Below are 16532 nucleotides of genomic sequence, written 5' to 3'. Positions count from 1 at the left end.
TGTATGAAATTATATTTTTATTATTTTAAATATATAATATTTGTGTGTATATTTCTAGTTCTTATCAATATGTATTAGATAGTTCTAATTTTAGATTTTGAATATATCTAAACTAATTTAGATTGATCAAGTGATCAACTTAGTTGTCTGCTTAAATAAGTATTGAGGGTTCGAATTCTGTCTCGTATGTATAGCAACTCGTTGCCGGCCAATTGTAGATTCTTAAATGGAATTTAAATTCATGACGGATTAGTCCTTAACTTGTTGAATATCGTGGGAAGCAAAAAATATCTATACCTAAATTTTATTATATCTTTGTCCCCATTACTGAATTTTTCTAGGTCTATCACTGTTCACAGCTTATGTCATCATCGCTGCTCATCCTGTTACCGTCGTTGTTGAGCCCGTCGCCACCTTTCTCCTGCTGAGTTTCTTTTCTCTAGGTAAATTTCCCTCTCACTCTCTCTCTTTCTCTTTCTCTCTCATTGTGAGTCTGTTAAGTTCTTCTCTTCTTCTTCTACAGACTCATCACTTAGTTACCTTCGCTATGTTCGGATATTGTCGTTGCAGTTTCATCTGAGTCTGTCACCGAATAAAATAGAATTTTTATTCAAGTTAAAAATAGACATGCATGAGATCATTTTTGCATGTAATTTCTGAATTTTCTCATCCAAATTTGATCTATGTGGTTGAGTATTTTAGTATGGGATCATTGTAGTTTTGTTGTGACACTAATGTGATAAAAGTTTTGGTAATTTCATAACTAATATATGAGATAGACCAAATTATTAAAGTAATAAGAGAAATAACATTCAATTTACGCGTAAAATTTATAATGGGTTATCTCAGAAAATATATTTATAACCCAAGTAGAAGATTGTTAGGAAATTATTATTTCTTAATATATTTATGGATAATACATATATAATTATAATCGTAAATTAAGTAATTTCACATTAAATGACTTATATAACAGTGATCTCATTTATTGTCATAAATGTTAAATTAAATAAGTCATTATTACTTTTGATTTGGATAAATGAGATTAAAATCATAGATACTATTTTATTTGAGTTTTAGGGTTTAATGAGTGTCACACTCAAATATAAATAATGACTTTAGAATTTTGGTCTTCAACATATCAAACTCGCCTTCATAACTCTTTTCCCACAGTAAAGTGATTCAACCCTATAAAAAATACAGAAGGTTTTGGTTGACGAAGATCAAAGAACCACAAGAGCCAAGCTCTCTGATCTCAACCATACTCTCGAATGAAGAGACGTTTTCGTGCTCTTAGTTATATTTTTTAATGATTTAACATGGATGATCTTGAGGTTGAGAAATCCTAAAATTTTTAGCTAAAATAAAAATTTTATTCAATCAAATGATAAAATAATTTTATTGAATTTATATTAATGTGATCATTGGATGATAAAGAATGCATGAAAAATAAAAATCATTTTAAGAGTAAAAAATATTAAATTGTCATTTCAATTTACTTTTTTAATCAACGATAATAAATATCTTAAATTAATTAAATTTTTACAAAATTTATACACCTAAAATTATTTCATTTTTTCAAAAATCTTTTGAAAATACAATGGTTTAATGAGAGGTTGACTATTGAGAATTGAATATATATTTTTATATTCGTATTTTCAATAAAAAGATGTACTTAGTTCTATCCATCCTAAAAATTCTATATTCACTATTACTTATCCATCTAAATAATTCTAACATTGATAGATATTATTTTTAGATGCAAAAAATTTAAAATATATTTATTCTATTTCAAAAATTAATATTCATATTTAACTTTGAATTCCAACTAATATGACAAAAATATTATATTTTTAGTTAAAAAATTAAAATAAAATATCTATAAATATTTTTGTGCTTTAGCTTTAGATTTTTCAAAAAATTTGGTAAGTTAATGGAATCAAATCATATTTCTATAACATATATAAGAATGTATACACATATATAAATAAAAATTGGGTATAGTAAGAACAAATACATAAATTAAAATAAAATTTAGAAAAATAAGACTAATAAAATATTGAAGGAAAGAAATATAAATAGAAGAGAAACAAATTATTTGATGGAAGAGAAATAATTTAATAAATTTTATGTATATAAAAGAATAAAAAGAAGATATACAGTACTTTATTTAATTTAGCAAAATTTATGGGAATAAATACATAGAATAAGAGAATGAAAAATGATAATAAAAAAGCTAAACTCTGAATTAATATCAAAAAAAAAATAATAAAATAATAATAATCTATCACAATTTTAATCTTTTAATATAATTAATGAATAATAATATAATTAGTCTACCATAATATTAATATAATCTTTTAATATAATTAATTTTAATTAATAATCAAATAAATTGAATATAAATATGTCTAATCTAATCGTATAAAAAATAGTAAATTTTTTACAATTAGACATTTATATATATTATTATTAGTGACATATAAATATAAAATTATATTAATACATTAATAGAAAATACATTATAATAAAAAGTTGCAAGAATTAAAATAACTGAAATTTATTAATTTAATTAAATTAGCATAAAATAAGAAAGATGATTAATCAGATTAAATAAATTAAAAAAATATTACTGAATAAAGTAAATATCACAATAATTATATTACTAATTAAAAATTATCTATTTAATCAATTCAATTTTTTATTGAAAATAAAAACTAAAGATTATCAATGAATAAAAATAAATAGAATATAATACATTAAAGAATAATTTTGGTAGTATAAATAATAAATTAAATTATTATATACAATTTTTACTTTTTACCTTATTATGATGAAGTTAACATAATGGTAAAAAACTAATTTTAAATAGTCCCAATTGTATTTACAACATAATTAAAGCACCATTCATAATTTTTTATTTTGTGATTAATCAATATTTTTTAAATTTTTTGGTTGAGTCTTCTGTGTGATACTTAAATATCTCAATTAGTTGATATAATTAATCTACCGTAATGAATTGTATTTAATGAGTTAAAAGAAATAAATCAGGAAACATTCTAAGAAACATGCCACGTCAACTTTATCATTAAGTGCAAAATCCGATTTTTATATAATAGAATAAATAGAATAGATAGATATCTAATTATTCGTTATTTTAACTTATTATTATATATTTTTTATATTTACAACTCAATATATTAAAATACAATTTATATATCTAGATAAGAATTACATAGATATTTAATTAAAAGAGCATTTAATTTTTTAAAATATATAACAGTTTTAATTTCTTTGATTTTTTTTTTACATTTTTTTGTGTGTTTTTTTAAATAAAAGACAAGCCTATAGTAAAAATAGGAAGAGATTGTAGTATTTATTGGAAAGAAAAAAAATAAATATAATTAAAATTCATACATTTAAAATGTGTTTGAACTTCGAAAAATGAGATGAGACATGAGAACCCACAGATACTTGACTTCAATGAATCTGTTTATACCATTCAACTCAGTATTTTTTAGCTTTCTGTTTTCTTCTCTTCTATTTCATATGAATTTATCAGTGCCAAACATGCATCACATAGAGTATTTTTTAACTCCATCCTAATCCATATATTATCTTTGCTAAACAAAATATAAAAGAAAAAAAAGACAGTAAATAAATTAAAGTTATTATTATTTAAAGAGACAGTAAATATATTAGTATTTTTGTATTTTAAATTAATTAAGATCTAAATAAAAGATAACATTAATCTAAAAAAGTTAAATTAAAATTAACTCAAACATTGTTATTTAAATTATAAAAAAATTTGATTTTCATATTTTATAAAATATCATACTGGCGGTAATTGTAAATATGACGCTATTTAAAATTAAATAAAGTAACACAGATAAAACAAATTAAAAAATAAAAAATAACTTAATCTTGTACAAAATTTACCTATAAAATTTTGTACCGAAAAAAGAATTTAATTTTAGTATATTAATAATATAAAATTTTATATAATCATTCAATTCAATTAGATTTATCTATTTAGGTCATTATTAAAAAATAAATTTAAGATACCAACATATAATTACTTTAAATTAAGCAACAATTATCAATACTATATAAGGGACACACTATTCCACTAAGAATGATTGCCATAAAGAATAATTTTATAATTTCTATACTAATATTAGAAAGTTTATATAATACTATATAATAATATTATCGTTATCAATACTATATGATATCAAAACAAAAAAAAAATCACCGTACTAATATAATATTATTAATATTATATAAATCATTTTTGTATTTATTTTTCTGTGCGTATATAATATTTAATTAACACATTAAGACATATATAATATTTTATTAATACATATATAATATAAAATGATTTACAAATTATTATTAATTCGTATATAATGTATAATTAAATTTAATGAATTCAATTAGAATAAACAATAAATTATTTATTTTATTTCAGACTTTATAAATGAATAAATTAATTAACTAATATAACAAATTATAATTAATGTAGTAAAATTATTTAAGTAATATATATTATAATAAATTATATTAATATTTAAATATCTAATCAAATCAATTAGCTGATATAATTAAGTCATGATAATAAATTGTATTGAATGAGTTAAAATAATTAAATCGGGAAACACTCTCTAGAGCATGCCACGTCAGCTCCATCATTAAGTGCAGACATCCGATTTTTATATAATAGAATAGATTAAGAGCACGAAGAAATAAATTAGTTAGTTGTGACTTGTGAGTTGTTTCGAGTCACATGGGTTTGCTTTTTCATTTTTATTTTTAAAAAATATCACTAGGAAAATTGACAGAATTTTAACGTGGAATTATCTAATTAACAGGCCTGCATGGCATGAACGACATATATATGTACATTTATACCAGAAAATCAGTTACCATCCGGGCCGCTATTACAATTGTCAGAAATGATATGTTGATCAAATTATTTTTGCAATTAAATTTAACCAATTAACATATCTCTTGAGCATTTTCTTTTTCTTTTTCTTCACATACGTGTCTCTGTGTCTTCTCCTTCTTCTGCCCCTTTTTTTTTTTTCTTTTTTTCTTCTTCATCATTATTTCTTCATTCCTTCCTTTCTTTCTTTTTGTACTTTTGACAATTTTATGAAAAAAAATCAAAAGAAACAATTATAAGAATAAAAATGTCATTAAAAAAAACAGAAGTTTTTCATGATAGGCAAATAATTTTATGTTTAATTTAGGTTAGACATATATTGGATTGAGTTTTTTTTAAGCAAATTTTATTTGTTTGTGTAGTAAAATTTTTGTCCTTTATAATTAAGAATATATGTTTTTTTTTTTTTGTCTATTATATAACTATTCTACTTTTAGCTTCAATGTTTTTCATGTTCATTTTCTAATTTTTGGAACAATTTCTTATAACAAACATCTAAAAAAACACAAATTTTGTTTTTTAAAAAAACTGTTAATGAATATGTGTTTTCTCTTCTTCGTTTTTTTTTTTTTTTTTTTTGCTCTATAGAAATCTTGGTAGGTAAAAGATAAGCATAGAAATCTTGAAAGAAAAAAACAATAAAAAACACAGAATTTTTAAATTTTTATATTTATGAAAATATAATTTTATGTTTAATTTAGAGTGGACATATATCAGCTTGAATCTTTCTTATTTACAAAATTTTTGTGTTTGTTTTGCAAAAAATTATGTGAATTTAGTTAAAAATCTTTGTGCTTTTTATTTTGTACATGTAACTATTATGTATTCAATTTCACATATTTTTGTTTTTAACTCTACAAATCTCTATATTTACTTTCACGTTTATTTCTGTTTTTCTTGTCCCTTTTTTTTTTTGTTCTGTTTTTTTTTTTTCAGTTTATCCTTGTCATTTTTTTCTTGTTCTTTTTTTTTAGTTTCTCCTTTAATTAAAACGACAAATAAGAACAAAAAGAAAAAATATATGTCATTAAAAAGAAAAAGAAATAAGAACAATCGTGAAAGTGATTAGTCACAGTGCGGAAGTTAAAGTGAGAGTCAGAGCCGGATAAAATTTAAAATATTTGGTAATAAAAAAAATTAATTAAAAATAGCTATAATTTATTTTATTTAATATTTATTAATTATTTTTATTAATTATTATAATAATTAATAAATATTAAATAAGATAAAAAATTACAAGTGTTTGGTACAATAAAAATTATATAAAAACAATAATATTTAATAACAAAATAAATTAATAAAAAATAATTAAAATTTTATAATTAATAAATATTAAATAAAATAAATTTTAATTTTTTTTTGTCTTTTTACCATTACTAAATACAACATCGTCTATCCACCACATATTTTCTCACATTTTTTTTTTTTGTAATTTCTTCCTCACGTCAGCAGGCTGGGAAACAAGCTAGAATAATTTTATGACAATATAATTGAGAAAGAAACGGTAATAATTTCAACTATAAAAGCACCTCAAAATATTGTTATTTGCATATGCCTTTGAGCAAAGCATTGAAGCACTCATATATAAGTATAACTCTACCTAGCCTCTCTAATGGAACCTTTTTTGTATTACTCCATTTTCACAACTATTGTTGCCTTCGTCATTATCATCACTCTCACCAAGACAAACACAAGCCTCAGTAATAAGAAGAACCTTCCACCATGTCCACCAACACTTCCCATAATAGGCAACCTACACCACTTGAAGCCCCGTGTCCACCGAACTTTTCACGCTCTTTCCCAAACCTACGGCCACATTTTCTCTCTCTGGTTCGGCTCTCGCCTCGTCGTCGTTGTGTCCTGTCCAACCCTAGCCCAACAATGCCTCACCAAATACGACAACGTTTTGGCAAACCGCCCTCGTTTTCTCACCGGAAAGTACCTCTTTTATAACCATACCAGCTTGGTGTGCTCTTCCAACAATGACCACTGGCGCAACCTTCGTCGTATAGCCACCATGGACGTTCTCTCGACGCCCCGTCTCAACTCCTTCTTCGAAACTCGTAGGGACGAGGTCACCAGGTTCATAAGAAACTTGGTGGCAGACACGTCCATGGGGTTCGCTAGGGTGCAACTGAGGCCCAGGATAACGGAGATGTTACTCAACAATATGATGAGGATGATCTCCGGAAAGAGGAATAATGAATATGGCAAAGACGACTGCAATAATGGCAGGGATGACAACGGAGCAGGATGGTTTAGAGAGATCATCGAAGAGATCCTGTCGTTGGTGGATGCGAACAACAAGAGTGACTTCTTGCCTTTGCTTAGGTGGTTTGATTTTGATGGATTTGTGAAGAGATTGAAGAGAGTTGGTGAAGAAGCTGACGTGTTTTGGCAAGGACTCCTTGAAGAGCATCGCAACGGGGAGCATGGTAATAACGATACCATGATACAACATCTCTTGCTTCTTCAAAAATTGCAACCTAACTACTACACGGATCATATTATCAAAGGCCTTATTCAGGTGTGCATATGTATAACTTAGTTAATTAAATTTGCATGGCTAATATTTCCAACTATTTTTTAAGGGAAAAACACATCTGCAGTTATTTTGACGTTAAATTGATAACTAAAAATTATTAGATAATTTGACTAAATTATTATCTAATAATTATCAACTATCAACTTTACATTAAAAATAACTACATATAAGTTTCTCCTATTTTTTATACGGCATTTGTTCATTTGAACCAACATGTTGGACATTACTAATTAAATAAATTAAACTTAGGATATGTTGCTTGCTGGAACAAGCACAACGGTTCTAACTATTGAGTGGACCTTATCCGCTTTGTTGAATCACCCAGAGATATTGAGGAAAGCAAAGGATGAAATTGACAATCACATAGGCAAAGATCGTTTAGTAGATGAATCAGACATTCCAAATCTTCCTTATCTTCAAAATATTATCCATGAGACACTTAGATTGTACTCTCCAAGTCCATTGTTACTGCCTCATTTTTCTTCAGATGAGGTGAATATTGGAGGATTCACTATTCCACGTGACACTATAGTGTTAATTAATTCATGGGCTATGAGAAGAGATCCTAAAATTTGGGGTGATGATGTTGAGTGTTTTAAGCCTGAAAGGTTTGAGAAAGAAGGGGAAGCAAACAAGTTAATGGCATTTGGATTGGGAAGAAGAGCTTGCCCTGGGTCTGGATTGGCAAATCGTATAATGGGTTTGGCGTTGGGATTATTGGTTCAATGTTTTGAATGGGAACGACTCAATCATGAAGAAATTGATATGAGGGAGGACAAAGGTTTCACCTTTGCAAAGTTAGTTCCATTAGAGGCTATGTGCAAAGCAAGACCAATCAGCAAGAAATTAGTTAAACATGAAATATGATATATATTAATTGGAAATAAATATTGTAACTTATTTTTGAATAATTTCAGTATGCTACTTTTATTCTATAAATTCGTGCAAATATATTGAAAAAAAATTATATATAATAATATTATAAAAAATAAAATAAATTCTTAACATAATATCTGAAAAAAGATTATAATCTTGATAAAATTATCTTCAAACGATACAAAAAAGTCAAATAAATCCTTGAATGATTTGAAAATGTGATAAGAATAATAAAAAATATTATATTTTTTATAAATGACAAATTTTTTTTATGTTTAGTAAATAATTTATCTATTTAATTCGAATTATTTGGAGATATTTAAATAACTTTTATAATAATTTTTATAAAAAAATCACTTGACATAAAATTATTAAATTATAAAGATAAAAATATTTTTTTTAATAATATTCACAAAAAAAGTTTTTTTTTTAGAATATATAGGTCATGCTATATATCTATATAATTTTTCATCTAAGTCCATCCAAGCTGATCCAATACTAAAAAAATCCAATCTCATTAAATGAAACGTGACTCCACGTGTCCAAACACATGAAACGTTAATATATTCATTCGCGCCTTGAATATGAAACAACATTCCTTCTTTAACATTGAAACTGCTATTGAAAAAGTTAGAATCTCTCTCAAAATCTCTCAAACTTCACTTGTGTTCTCTCCGGAAATTGTTACTAGAGAAGAATCACGAGAAGATTTCGAAAGGAAGAAGAAAACACGAACAAAAACAAGAACAGAGACTGTGAAAGGTATGATAAAAAACTCCTGTTCATTTAAAATCTTGCAATCTTGAATTTCTCTTAGTTGTATTTTAGGTTTAGTGAATTGAGTTACTTCGTTTAGTAGATTGACTTAATCTGATTCCATTTTTTTGGCGTAACTAGGGCATAGGAATGGAAATGTGTTCTTATTTTCTTTCTGTTCAGTGGAGTTACTCATTTCATTCATTTGATTGTTAGTGTGTTTAGTTGAGTCCTTTTCTATGTAGAAATTATTTACTTGATGATTGAATGTTTATCACGTTTTATTCAGCACATGATTGGTGTTCGGTTCACTGGTGTTTGTCATTTGATTCACCTGATTGCTAGTGTGTTTAGTTGAGTTATTCTGCATACAGAAATGATTTACTCGATGATTAAATGTTTATCATATTTTATTCAGCACATGATTGGTGTTCGGTTCACTGGTGTTTGTCATTTGATTCATCTAATTGTTATGTGTTCGGTTGAGTTCTTTTGCATGCAGAAAAGTTTTTCTTGATGATTGAATATTTATCACGTTTTATTCAGAACATGATTGGTGTTCGGTTCACTGGTATTTGTCATTTGATTCACCTGATTATTATGTGTTCAGTTGAGTTATTTCGCCTGCAGATACGTTTTTCTTGATGATTGAATATTTATCATGTTTTATTTAGCACATAAATGATGTTCGGTTCAGTTGGGTTGGCCATTTTGATTCACTTGATTAAAATATGCATGATTGTGCTTGTCGGTGTATTGAGTAAAGTATTGACCAATTTTTTTTTGTTTCAGGATCGAATATGGTCCAAATATTCTGTTGCACAAACTGAACAAATTTGGGCATCTGAAGAAATAAGACTCCCAAAGTCATCTGCTGTCCTCTCCAATCTTTATTGTAATTCACATCTGGGATATAGATAGTAAATAAGATATACTTTGTTTGACTGGTTGTAATTAACACTATTTTGGTTAACTTGTTTAAAAAACCAAACAATGTATATATGTGAATATTAATGTAAATGTTATTGAAAATTTAATGTTAATGTATATATCTAATTCAAGATGGATTAGTCATTGTCCTGTTGGTATGAGATGTATATATATATATATATATATATATATATATATATATATATATATATATATATATACATATGTTAAAATTGTTTGGCTGCTGTTTTGTTCCAGGTTGACAATGAATGAAATCAGAGTATTTATCAAATATTAAGAACCCCAAAAAAATAAATGAACCGAAATTAATACACAGGACGAATCGAAAAGGTGCATATATCAATCTAGTAGAGAGATAATTTTAAAATAAATATTCCTATCAGTATTCAGTTTCAGAAACTTTTGAATTCTTTGGAATAATTTTTGTAGAACTTTTCGACTTCTTCTAATATAATAGTATCTTGAAAATCATTCCGACCTTTGAGACCACTACAAAAAAATGATATAAAATGGCATCAATATAATGACGGTTATATAAAACCGCCGTTATTTTCATAAAGTCAGGCGGTTTATGAGGCTACCATAATTCGTTTGTAGAAAGTGGTAGTTTTTTGGTGATTTAGGCGGTTTTAAACGCCATTACTTGCTCCTGCTTCATTGGTAAAAAAATTATTCTATTTCACTAATAAAGACTATGCTATTCAATCGAACCTCCATCACCATGTGAGAACCAAGAAGAAACTCCATCGTAACATGAGATTTGCGATCTCATCCACGATGCTCTCCTCTGGCGGCAATGCCGTTGTTGCTGCCTTCGAAGGAGCGCTCTTCTTTGATTAGGTTTTCTGGCTTCGATTTGAGGGTTCGTTGCGCCGCCGCTCATCTCCTCGTCACCACAAGCAACACCATCATTGCTGTCCTCGGTGGAGCTTCTACTATCTGGTTTTGTGCATCTTAGTTGATCTTAAATTTTCTTAATTTTAATTTGGATAAGCTTTTACAGAGCCTTTTTATTTTCTTTTTCCCCTTCAATGGTGGTCCTGATTGGTTGAATCTGAGTTTTGTAAAGCTTTCGACTCAATAGCTCTCTAAGTATAATTCTCTTGGTTAATTTTCTTTTTCCTTCTAGGTATAATCTGAGATCGCACATCGGAGGGAGAGGGAAAGGAGAACGAGAGTGAGTTCATCTCAAACCCTAGAGCTTGTCGCCGCCATCGTCACCACCATTCATCTCATTTCAGCCGCTTCCATCAACCTTCTGCGTTCGAGTGAAGGCGCCTCTATCGATGCGTTTCCAAATTTGGTCACTACGCCATAGCTTATAAGATTGAGCGAAGCACCTATTCCATTAATGTGTCTCCTCCGCCAGCGGCACCGGTACGTTCTCACTTCTGCAATCTCTTCTTCTTCAATCCACTCAACATTGCTCGTAGTGTGTTTCTGTTCATTCTCAATTTCTATTTGTATTCTCTTTCTCTTCTTGTTCATTCTCAGTTGCTTATTTTCTAACTGTATTTCAGTTCAGTATTGTTATGCTTGCCATGTGGTTGATAAATTTCCTGAGAGAGATTGAAAAGATTGGAACTTGTTTTCTGTTATAGATGATGATTCTTTGGTGCTTATTATTATAACTACTGCATGTTCATCATTGTGAAATTTTGAAATTTAAAACTAGCTTAGCTCCCAATGTGAATCCAGCAAGGACATGCTTTCTTTGTTTTCTTTATATAGAGTAATCGTGAAAAGAAAATTGTTCATTGTGAGGGGAACATATATTGAACTTATAAGAGGTTCCTCTGCTAATTGATCAGCTAATTGATTCAAGTGTTTGTGTGTTCAATAATTGACTTATAAAATAAAAGAAGATATCTTAAATGTAAAATCCAATTCATTAATTAGTAATTACTTTAGAATATATAGTCATCAATGATGATCAGTTTATGAAAATCTATCTAATGAATTATATTAGACATATAGCTATTACGTAAAATAGTTAGGTCGGCGCCAAAAGTGGTTAGCTCACTTGAGAGTTAGTTACAGTTTGCAAGTTAATTAGTTATGTAGTTAGAAGATATTTATGTGGAGTCAGGTAAAGATAGTGTAGCAGAGTAGTATATAAGTTAGAATAGAGAATTGTAGGTGTGATTTGTTCTTGTAAGTCTCAAAAGTCAAAACTCATTTCACTGAATAAGAAGAAAACCAGAAAAGCTTAGCTTGGACAACTTCTTTCTTCTCTAATCTTCAATCTTCTGCTCGAATTCACTCTAGTTTTTTATCTCTTCACTCTTTGAACTCACGATTTCATCAATAATTATTCATATGTCTCGTCTTATTTACTAGAAATAATTTTATGACATGGTATCAAAATTTACATGGTTGAAAGGTTTAAAATTTAATCTTTTTGAAATAAAAAAAAGGATAAGGCAAAACAAAAAAAAGGAAGAAAGTCTCTATGCAAGTTAAAAGTTTCACACAAATAGAAAAGAAACTCTTGCGTGAGGATGCGTATTAGAAATATAAATATTCATGTGTCCTCTCGTAACGGCTTATCTTGCAAGCAGCATATATATTATGGAAGCAATGGGATGGTGAAGGAGCAGCCAAGGTTGGCTTGGGCAGCAAATAGGGAAGCAAGGTCAACATACCTTGCTGGCCCTGACAACTATGACTATGGTGCGTATCAATGGACCGTTCAACTTGTCACCAATGATATCCGCTTGGAAAAGATCCTTTTTCCTATCTTCTGGGGCCTCATGACTCTCAGGTACCCTCCTATCGTATTATGTATGTTATGATTGATGGTACTTCAATGTTACTTATCTATCTATGTTGATGTGATCGGCACATTTGGGAGCCTAGAGAGCACAACAGAATGGCTTGAAGTTGTTTTCAACATTATTGTATTAACTAGTGGCCTTCTTCTTGTCAATATGTTGATTGGAAACATTAAGGTATGTACTTTACTTTGCGTAACAAATTAGTTATTTTTCTTTAATATTTATACAAACTGAATTAGTTTTTGAGTTGTCTTCATCAAGATCAGATGGTATTGAAAACAAAAATAAATATGCTTCTGCGACTGCAAGCAATCCTCCTGGATTAACAAAAGCTGGTTTTAGTGGCGAACATCCGAAACAATCTGCTATGCACGAGCTGAAGATTGTGGAGCCTTCTAAGGCTGATTTGAAGCAATTGGAGCCAAAATCTCTTGAAGTGAATGCTACTGTTTTGAGGCAATCTGATCCTGCTCGAAAAGAAGATGTGTCAAAGATTTATCAAAGTTCCAATCTACTTCTTTGTGAAAGTACCAATAAAGGAAAGGAAGCTGTTGTAAAAAATATAGAGCCTGCAGTAGCCTCTTCATCCGTTTGCTCTGGCAATGGCGCAGAGAGAATTTCGGGCAACCCAAACCAAAGTTTGAAGAAAAAAAGACAAGAAACTGAGGACTCTGAGTGCCACAGTGAAGTTAATGTTCTAGAATTGCACTTCCATACATGTTTACTTATTATCTTACCTATGTTGACAGTTATTCTCTATTAACCAAAAATTAAATTTCTTTTACTAATAGGATGTTGAGGAAGAATCAGTGGGTGTTAAAAAGGCAGGTCCAACACGAGGTGTTAAGAGAAGTCGTTCAGCCGAAGTACATAATCTATCTGAAAGGGTGAGTGAAGACCATATGCCAATTGTGTACCGTTGCAAATAAGCAACAAATTTTCCATCTGTAGCATATGTTTTGTTGCTTGTGATCTGTATGATTATCATAGTGATCTTCTACTTATACAGAGGCGAAGAGACAGGATCAATGAGAAGATGCGTGTATTGCAAGATCTCATACCAAACTGCAATAAGGTTTACTCTTTCATTTTCACTTTTGTTATGCGGATCAGAGAATTTTCATAAGCATAATAGAATATTTATTATCACTAAGAATTTTAACTTGAAGCAAAAATATTATAGAATGACAGCAATAGATGTCAATATTTAAGCTTCACTTTTGTTTGGAAGGTTCAGTTCTCAAATTGAATATCAAGCATGCCCTCTCACTAAAATTCATAAACAAAAAAGAAGCTAAAGTTCAATACCTTGAACATAAACTAATTGCAGTGATCAATGGCTTTTCTACTGCTAATTTTTTCTACTGATAAATAACATGCTGATTGAAAATTATTGAATAGGGTTTGATGTGGGAGAACTCTCAGAAGAGAGTCCAGATGATTGGGAAGGTTTAGATGCATCAGCAGCACACATAGCTAACTTGCTGTCAACAGAACCAGCTGATGGTAACAAATTTTCCAGGCCTAAATATGTTATATTTCATACCTGAATCAATCATAAGCTAGATTGTCAGGATCTATTAGTAATATGGTTATTGTGGAGTTATAAGAAATTTTCATAGTAGAATTGCTAATTTAAGATAGTAGATTTCAGACTAAAGTGTAATAAGTTGCTTGGTTAAATTCACTTTGTATTGTCCAAGTTAATGGTTTAACTAGTTTAACTATTAATTGTTAACTCTTTGATTCTTTTTTTTTTCTTTTCTTGATTTTGGTTTGGGTTCCATCGAATTTTGTATAGTTTTTTTTCCTTCTTCACTCGATTCCATTTAATAAAAATCATCATATAAACTATTAAATTTAATGATAATCTGGTATATTATACAATCCTAACAAAGGTATAGAAAGAGAGGAACAAGGACTCATGGAAACCATACAAGAACAAATTAATGGATATATGGCATAATACACTTCTTGGGACCTTGGAAAACTGTCGAGTTCTTTTTGCATGTTTGGTTGCATTGTTATTAAATTTGTACCTATTTATATATTTATATATTTCCAAACTTTCAGGTGCCCCCAAACTTTTCAGCTCTGACATGGTGCTCATACATGTGTAAGTTCATATATTTTATTTTATTTTTCCAAAAATTGGTGTTATAAGCTTGTGATGTCATCTATTTTACCATTTTTAACAACCTTTTCTTTTTCCTTGCAGATTATTTGATGGAAATGATTTATTTGGTTCTATACCAGAAACATTAGGACTAGTTCAGACACTTGAGGTTCTGTAGTTCAGTTTTTTAATAAATTTTCTCGACTCTTTCTACCAACAACAAACAACAACAAAGCCTTGTCCCACTAAGTGGGGTCGGCTCTTTCTACCAATCTAATTTTATTTTTTCTCTTTATATTATTTGACTAGTTATATATTGTTTCTAATGACATCTTTTCATTGTTATAATTTCAATTTATAACAGCCGGCTTGATAGAAATTTTCTGACAGAAGAGGTTCCTACAAATCTTTGTAAGAGATGAGTTTGGATAATGAAAATGGAATGTTAGAGCAAGAAACAAAGATGTTGGAGCAAGTTCTCGGGATGAAACTCACACAAGAGACCAAGAAACTAAGGTAGGCTTGTTTTAAAGTTAATTATAAAAGGAGGAAATTTTTGGCCTTCAAATCTTATTCATCATCACTTAGCTAAGCTACTTGTCTTGTATATTCATATTTTAAGTAGTAAAAACAGTACTTATTAGATCGTTTAAATACATTATTAGATATTAATATAGTTTAGGGAACTGGATGGTAGATTTGATTGATTAGTGTTTATTGTAATGCTTGTATTTTGGTAAGTTTAGTAAGACAAAGTTTTGTATAGGTGTTATTACTTTTGATTTTCAATAATAAAAAATTATATATTATATTAATATTTTGTTTATGAGTTATATAATATTTCATTTATGGATTATGATTTTTTGCTATTGTGAAATTTTAATCACAAAATTATTTATTTAACGCGATAAAAATGACGGTAAAAATTGTTTTTTTAAGCGATAAAAAATGTCACAGTCAGGGTAAAACGGCGGTTCAAAAATGCCATTTTAACCAACTAAAACATCATTCTGTCAGGGTAAAAATGGCGGTTCAAAAATGCCGATTTAACCAACTAAAACGCCACTCTGTCAGGGTAATAATGGCAGTTCAAACCGTTGTTTTAACCTATCTAAAAATCGCCATTTTAATTTCGGAAATAACAGCGGTTTGAACCGCCATTTTAACCAATCAAAATGTCACTCTGTCAGGGTAATAATGGCGGTTCAAACTGCTGTTTTAACCTATCCAAAAACCACCGTTTAACCCTGGAAATAACAGCGGTTTGAACCGCCGTTTTAACCTATTCAAAAACATCCGTTTTAACCTAGGAAATTGTGACGGTTTTCAGAAAACCGCCGTAATAACCAGAATGGCACCCAGAATTACGTCACTTTACGAAACCGTCATTCTTGGAAATAATGGCGGTTCAAACCGCGTAAATACAAAAAAAAAATCGCCGTTTTTACCATAATTTTTTGTAGTACCAATTGTTCATCCACAACACACCTGGTCTGCAAAATAAATAAAACATGTTATTATGGTAAAACAATTGTATAATACTAAATGAATGAAACATTATCC

At 28.6% G+C, this 16532-nt stretch overlaps 1 protein-coding gene and 1 long non-coding RNA gene across 5 annotated transcripts; both read left to right on the top strand.

The window, feature by feature from the left end:
- Positions 1-6560: 6560 nt before the first annotated feature.
- Positions 6561-8360, top strand: LOC130967280 (isoflavone 3'-hydroxylase-like). Its single transcript, XM_057892099.1, has 2 exons — positions 6561-7475; positions 7743-8360. The coding sequence occupies exons 1-2, from the start codon at positions 6561-6563 to the stop codon at positions 8358-8360; spliced, it is 1533 nt and encodes a 510-aa protein (XP_057748082.1).
- A 2308-nt stretch (positions 8361-10668) lies between these two features.
- LOC130967565 (uncharacterized) lies at positions 10669-15732 on the top strand. 4 transcript variants are annotated; one of them, XR_009081379.1, is made up of 10 exons: positions 10672-11018; positions 11206-11453; positions 12638-12840; positions 12936-13027; positions 13120-13541; positions 13645-13740; positions 13863-13928; positions 14255-14359; positions 14927-14969; positions 15072-15732. It is a non-coding gene; the product is annotated as an uncharacterized LOC130967565 (long non-coding RNA). The 4 variants fall into 4 exon arrangements; XR_009081380.1 differs by having other exon boundaries at positions 10669-11018; positions 13115-13740; XR_009081381.1 differs by having other exon boundaries at positions 10670-10999; positions 13120-13740.
- Positions 15733-16532: the final 800 nt, after the last annotated feature.

The sequence above is a fragment of the Arachis stenosperma genome, chromosome 3 (genome assembly GCF_014773155.1).
Source record: "Arachis stenosperma cultivar V10309 chromosome 3, arast.V10309.gnm1.PFL2, whole genome shotgun sequence".
Taxonomy (NCBI): Eukaryota; Viridiplantae; Streptophyta; class Magnoliopsida; order Fabales; family Fabaceae; genus Arachis; species Arachis stenosperma.
The sequence above is the reverse complement of the archived record's forward strand: the minus strand, read 5'-3'. Positions and strand labels throughout refer to the sequence as shown.

Bases quoted from the DNA above. Each gene is read 5' to 3' on its own strand.
- LOC130967280 (XM_057892099.1), top strand. From the start codon at position 6,561: ATGGAACCTTTTTTGTATTACTCCATTTTCACAACTATTGTTGCCTTC. The intron at 7,476-7,742 runs GTGTGCATATGT...AATTAAACTTAG, and splicing joins TTATCAAAGGCCTTATTCAG to GATATGTTGCTTGCTGGAAC.